Source organism: Triticum dicoccoides, chromosome 4B (assembly GCF_002162155.2).
Source record: "Triticum dicoccoides isolate Atlit2015 ecotype Zavitan chromosome 4B, WEW_v2.0, whole genome shotgun sequence".
In the NCBI taxonomy this organism is placed as follows: Eukaryota; Viridiplantae; Streptophyta; class Magnoliopsida; order Poales; family Poaceae; genus Triticum; species Triticum dicoccoides.
In genome coordinates, this window is record NC_041387.1 from 74,802,154 (window position 1) to 74,809,188 (window position 7,035).

The 7,035-nt window shown below is 47.1% G+C and overlaps 1 protein-coding gene across 1 annotated transcript in view; it reads left to right on the top strand.

The window, feature by feature from the left end:
- The window catches only part of LOC119292522 (cyclin-A3-1-like), a 35,315-nt gene extending 33,198 nt beyond the window's left edge, over positions 1–2,117 (top strand). The window contains exons 2-9 of the mRNA XM_037571335.1: positions 5–331; positions 422–654; positions 744–819; positions 921–997; positions 1,104–1,137; positions 1,245–1,394; positions 1,483–1,617; positions 1,705–2,117. Of these exons, the coding sequence (XP_037427232.1) occupies positions 5–331; positions 422–654; positions 744–819; positions 921–997; positions 1,104–1,137; positions 1,245–1,394; positions 1,483–1,617; positions 1,705–1,776 (1,104 nt within the window). The 3' untranslated portion in view covers positions 1,777–2,117. The remainder of the gene's footprint in view (positions 1–4; positions 332–421; positions 655–743; positions 820–920; positions 998–1,103; positions 1,138–1,244; positions 1,395–1,482; positions 1,618–1,704) is intronic.
- Positions 2,118–7,035: the final 4,918 nt, after the last annotated feature.

The window sequence follows — 7,035 nt, forward strand, 5'->3', positions numbered from 1 at the left end:
CAAGGAGAACTCCGCCTACGCCGCCGCCGCCGCGCCCCGCACCACCCGCGCATCCGCCAAGCGCGCCGCCGCCGTCACCGCCGTCGCCGTCGCCGCCAAGCGCAAGCGCGTCGCGCTCAGCGAGATCCCCACGCTCCCCAACGGCGCCCCCCAGCCGCAAACTAAGCCCAAGAAGTCCTCGTCCCAAGTCGCCAAGCCCAAGAAGAGGTCCGTGTCTTCCCTGTCCCTCCCCGCGCCCAAGCCGGCGCCCGGCGCGGCCGACGAGACCGGCGACCCGCAGCTCTGCGCTCCGTACGCGTCCGACATCTACTCCTACCTCCGATCTATGGAGGTACGCGCCATTCTTCCCCGGTCACATCTCGGTTTAATTAATTTCCTCGTTCGTCGCAAGGTTCTGATGAGCTGTGTGACTGCGTTACAGGTCCAGGCGAGACGGCGGCCGGCGGCGGATTACATCGAGAGGGTGCAGGTGGACGTCACCCCCAATATGCGCGGCATCCTCGTCGACTGGCTTGTCGAGGTGGCCGAGGAGTACAAGCTCGTCTCCGACACGCTCTACCTCACCGTCTCCTACATCGACCGCTTCCTCTCGGCCAACTCCCTCAACCGTCAGAAGCTGCAGCTCCTCGGCGTCTCGGCCATGCTCATTGCCTCGTAAGCCCCCGTTTTGTCCCCATTTCTGTGCAGAGTGTTCAGTTAAATCAAGATATGAGCCTGACTTTAGATCCGTTGTGTGGATGCAGTAAGTACGAGGAGATCAGCCCCCCAAATGTGGAGGACTTCTGCTACATCACAGACAACACCTACATGAAGCAGGAGGTGCGTGTTCTTCTCTTGCTTGCTTGGTTCATCTGTGTTAGATCTTGCAATTGGTCGATGTTAGCTTAGAGTGCTGATCTGGTTCTTGTGGGCATGTGCAGCTTGTTAAGATGGAGAGGGATATACTAAACAATCTCAAGTTTGAGATGGGCAATCCTACCGCTAAGACCTTCCTAAGGTACATCACAAACCAAATTGTTCTGAATTGCCGTTGCCAACCCTGTTTGTTGCTATGAATGTGTTCCTAAGTCTTGTGTTCTGTTTGCTTCCTTTCCTATTTGCAGGATGTTCATCAAATCTGGCCAAGAAGAGAAGAAGGTAATGGTCCATTACTCTCATACTACCTTTGAGCCATACTGCTGTTAAATTGGTTGATGTTCATCATGTGCTTTGTTGTCTCACTCAGCTCGTGATTTTTTCTGCAGTATCCTAGCCTGTTGCTGGAGTTCATGGGCAGCTATCTCACCGAGCTGAGCCTTTTGGATTATGGCTGTGTCCGGTTCTTGCCATCAGCCGCTGCAGCTTCAGCGGTGTTCGTTGCACGGCTGACCCTTAATCCAGACTCCAACCCTTGGGTATGAAACAGTTCCATGCCATTCAAAGCTCTGCTTCTGAACCATCTGCTTTGAAATGGCATCTCATTTTTGTTTTGCGTGGTTGCAGAGCAAGAAGTTGCAATCAGTAACCGGGTACAGGGCATCCGAGCTGAAGGACTGCATCACGGCCATACATGACCTGCAGCTCAGCAGGAAAGGGCAATCGTGGAATGCAATCCGGGACAAATACAAGCAACACAGGGTAAGCATGCATCAGCAGCCCCATTTTACCTATGATCACTTGCATGATTCTGCTGTTGGTCTAACTGTGCAATATCCTCTGGAACAGTTCAAGGGTGTATCTGCATTGCTACCTCCTGTCGGGATCCCTACATCATACTTTGAAGACCTCAAGGAGTAGGTGTTCCTTGGTGCTGCTGCAGTGAGATCAAATCAACACCCTCTGAGGTTTCCTCGAGCGTGATACATGATGAGTGAAGTTCAGGAGTGGCTTTGTCAGTCCAGTTAGGGTGGCCACAGATCCTTAGGTGCTGGCAATGTCACAAACCTCAGCTAGGCGCTTTCGGAGTTAAATTATTACAAATTAGCTTGGTAGGAGGCGAAGCAAGTTGAGACCTGTACCTGTGTATCATACCTATACATTACACTCTGATGCCGTTTTTCTTTCTTAAAAACAACAGTCTAATGCCTTTATTTATTGGGTCAGACCCAGAAGTGCAATGGTTGGTTCCCTGGTTTTTAGGTTTTTTTTTGCTATTGTTATTTTCCATTGACATGCTTTCATGGGTCTTTCATGGGTCACTCTAGAGCATCGGTAAAAATAAGGTGTATAAAAATAAGGGATCTGTTGTCCAGTATGCATTGGCTAATCGATCATATTGACACCCATCAATATACAGTACATTTCTGTAGTTTGGCATGCTGCAGTGCACCGTAAGTTGAGTCTTGATTAGTCTATGGTTTTGTAGCTTGATAAACAGATTCTTTGGACTAATGTTGGCCTGAATGTTCTACCCTGAAAACAAACAAGTGCAAGTGTATGAAGTATAGTGATGCCTCGTCAAGCAGCTCAGCTGTGAGCCTGTCATTGATTAGCTCAATTGCTGATGCATTCCTCATGATTTGCCTGTGTTCATTGGTAACCTTGTGACCCTTTCAACGGAGACAGAGATACCATGACTTGAAGGAGGAAGGTTCATCTATCTGTCTGTCTTCAGTGCAGTGTTTATGTTACTTCAGATTTCAGAGTGTAAGCTACAAACGTGAATGAAGAAAGAGAGCCATTGGCATGTAGGCCCATCCATGAGTTCTCTACCTGACTTCCACCGCTCATGAATTTTGTGTTGCGATTGCCTTCAAAATTACAGAAAATGGGTACCTGAGACAGCAAGGCCTCAGATTGTATCAAAAATAGGGTAGGAGCTAGTCTGTGTGACTAGCCAGTAATAAGCAACAAAGGTAGGAGCTAGTCTTTGTGACGAGCCATGGTGTCGGCCATGAGTATGGAGAGCATCTCCAACCATTCGGCCCCTAGGAGGCTTAAAAATCGCTGCCTGAGGCGGACCGGTGATAAAATCGGTTTGGGGGCGATTGGGTTCGCAGCCGCCGACTGGACGGCGTAGGCGCCGATAGTGCAAATTTGCCTGCTTTTCAGCCCATTATCGGCGCAAAATCGGCATGTTATCGGCGCAAATCGGCCCATAATCACCGCGTTTCGGCGCAAATCCAACAGAAGTTATTTTTTATCACATCACAAAAAATCAATAAAAATCATATAGTTCAACAAATAGTTCAACAACAAATAGTTCAATACAAATTAAATAGTTCAACAACAAATAGTTTAGTACAAATTTTATAGTTCAACAAATAAAAACTCATATTTCATCACACGTCGAGCTAGACGTTGCCCTTGAGTCTCCATAGGTGCTCCACCAGATCCTGTTGCAGTTGTTGATGCACCTGTGGGTCTCGGATCTCTTGACGCATATTGAGGAAGGCCGTCCAGGTTGCCGGTAGCTGGTGATCAACTTGGGCTAGAGGACCCTGCCTGTAATATGGTTCAGTGTTAAACACTGGCTCTTCCGCTCGCTCTCAATGATCATGTTGTGCAAGATGACATCCTAACTCATGATCTCCCACATTTGATCTTTCGACCAGGTCTGAGTGGGGTACCGGACAACAACAAATCGAGATTGGAGCACACCAAATGCCCGCTCAACATCCTTCCTACAAGCCACCTAAATCTTCGCAAAGTGGGAGTTCTTGCCTCCTGGCACAGGGTTTGAGATAATCTTCACAAATGTAGACCATCTCGGATAGATGACATCTGCTAGGTAGTATCACTTGTTGTAGTGCCGTCCATTGGCCTCGAAGTTCACCGGAGGAGAATCACCTTCAACAAGCTTGGCAAAGATAGGGGAGCACTGTAGCACGTTGATGTCATTGTGAGTTCCCGGCATACCAAAGGAATGCCAAATCCAGAGGTGTTGTGTGGCTACCGCCTCAAGTACCACATTGCAACCGCCTTTGGCGCCTTTGTACATCCCCTGCCAAGCAAATGGACAGTTTTTTCATTTCCAATGCATGCAGTCGATGCTTCCAAGCATCCCAGGAAATCCTCTTGCTGCATTCTGTGCTAGGATCCGAGCAATGTCTTCAGCATTGGGTGATCGCAAGTATTGCGGTCCGAACATTGCCACCATTACCCTGCAGAACTTGTAGAAACACTCAATGGTCGTGGACTCGGTCATGCGCCCATAGTCGTCGAGTGAATCACCGGAAGCTCCATATGCAAGCATCCTCATAGCTGTCGTGCACTTCTGGATTGAGGTGAATCCAAATTTGCCGGTGCAATCCTTCTTGCACTTGAAGTAGCTGTCGAAGTCACGGATGAAATTCACGATCCCGAGGAAAAGCTTTTGGCTCATCAGATAACGACGTAGAAATACTTTGTCGCTGTGCAGTGGAGCATTGACGAAGTAGTCGGCATAGAGTATGCAATAGCCTTCCAGAAGATGCCGGTTCTTTGCTTTCAGCCGCCCCGGCGCCGAGCCACATCCCCGCGGCTTTTCATTGCTCATGAGCAGGCCGGCCAGGGCGATGAGGGCCATGAGATGCTCCTCGTCCTGGACGTCGGCATCGGCTTCCTCCTCCAGCAGCGCCGCGAGCGCCTCCTAATCGTCCGAGTCCATCGCCGAGCAGACGAATCGCCGAACACCTGGTGGGCGCACAACCGCCGGTATCCCGCCATGCGCGACCGGAGCACCGGAAAACTCGCCCAGGAAGGCTTCTCTCTTTTCCGGTGGGAAATGGCCTATCTAGCGGTGGTGGGCGGTGGACGGCGCTGGGATCGACAGGGTGGCGACAGAGCATGCGGGGGTGGGGGGTGAATCTGGACGATTTGTCTTAACTTTTTCGCCTGACAGTGTGGCCCAGGCGTGGTTTTCCCTTTCGCCGGAGCCTCCGAGCGCCCCGAGTGCGCTGGGTTTCGCCTGGGATCGCCGGACCCAAAAACGGGCCGAGCCGGCGTTTCGACTTCTTGGGGGCGCGAGTGGGGTTTTCCGGCGTTGGCGTGAAAAATATCGCCCTGAAGGGCGTGTTGGGGACGCGGCTGAAGATGCTCTGAGTACCTCCTTCCTTCCTGAAACCACTGGCGGCGGCTGCGAACTGGGTGGCGGCGTACCGACTACCGAGATTGTTTCTTTTGGAGCGAAGAGAGTCTGTTTGCACGTGTGCGTAAAGGGAACTGGGCCGTGGGCTCATTCTACTACTATTGCAGAAGTAGGGCCTAGCCACGCACAAGCGTCGTTTGATGCATTTTCTTTTCGTTCACTGATGATGTGTTGATCTATTCGTTCTTTTTAATTCATATATTTTTGTATTTTATTTTGTTTTCTTCAAGGTTTAATTTTCAAAATGTTCACAAAAAAATATTATTTTTTCACTAAATAATGTTTTTCTCAAATTTGGGAAAATATTCACAATTTTTAAAATGTTCACTTTAAAATATTATATTCATGGTTTCACGGAAATTGTTGGAAAAACAGACTGTGAACCCTTAAAACTAAAAAAACCAAATAAAATCGGTAAAAAACCGATACACGGTAGCACTGAAACAAGCAGTGAGCGATAATACTTGTCCGACCTATATAGTGATCGCTTTATGTGTCATCCTGACATTGTGTCACAGAGCGTTGTAGAGCAAGCCTTGTGCAATAGCTCGTCTAGTAACCTAAATTAACACACGCGAAGAAGAGTCGGAGTGAAGATCGAGTCGTCAGAAGAGAGATGGCATTCTTGTGTCATTTATCATGGATTACACTCGCCTCCACACCGATCCGATTATAGAGAACATGGGAAACTCCAGATCTTCACCCACATTGTAATTTTAGTTTTGTAGTAGGTGGTGATGTCTCGATAGCGGAGATGGCATCACACACATGAACAAAGTGCCTGGGCTCTATCTCTTTTTTAGTTTGATCTTTGTGGTTGACTAGATCAAGATTGGTGAGCCTATGCTGTTTTGGTTGTGCAGATCGTCCGCTTCCAATCTGGTCGTGTCTTTATGAATTCGAGCTAACCACAACTATAAAATTATTTTGCCCCGTTCCACAAATATGTTGAGTGATAATGAAAGGAATTCTTACTCATGTTTCCCAGTATTTTTTGCTTTTAGAGATCTCGATATGAGATCTTATTTTTGACCTCCACACATGGCCACTAAGCACTAAGGACTACAATGCAACTTTTTATTGCATACTGACTACATAATTTGCTAACTAACACGACCCTCTCATGTGCCACATGATTTCGAGGGACTGAAATCACACCCCTTCTAAGCACCGCTACAACATTGATGACATGAAATGGATGCATCACAGTTGCATGATTCTCCCTTGCACGCATGCTGAACCAATGAAATGCTTGTCATCATAAAGAGTCTTTCTAAATTTCACAATTCTCAATACATACCATGGGGCCAGGTTATCTGGCAGGCATTTGCTAGCAAAGAGGTGTGCGTTCAAATTCTGATAGGCTTGTCTTCCAACTTTAGAAAGTCACATGTGGCCGAACTTTTCATTTTTGGTAGGTGTCGGATATCCATGTATAAACTTTCAGAAAGTTGTGTGCCAACTATAATAGTTTTGAACTTTCAGAAACTTCCATTTTGAGCTTTAGGGAATTCAAACTTCCGAGCTTCTAACTTTTAAATCTCAAAAAACCTTAATTTTCTTTGATTTTGTTGTACTTTCTGAAAATTCAAACGTTTAGAAAGCTGAAAAATGACTTTAAAAAACTTGAACCTCCACAAATTCCGAACTTTCAATTTTGAGAACTTCAGTAAAATGAGAAAAAAGGATAAATGGGCGTGGGCCACTATAAGAAGGGAGATCACGTGGTGTGGTCCACTGTGCTCCCGTCTAACCATGATGGAGGGATTTCCTATACTATGTATTTAACCAATGATCTATTTGCTTGTCTTGACAAAGCTTTAGTTTGCGTATAAGGTATGTTTTGATGAATTTTTTCTTATACTTATAAATGATCAAACACCAATTTATGACATCATCATGATGTGTCATACTATGGATCAAGTTATCACCCAATGACCCAATAACCTTTTACTGATAAGGGTATCAAGTTAGAAATCTAGCTAATA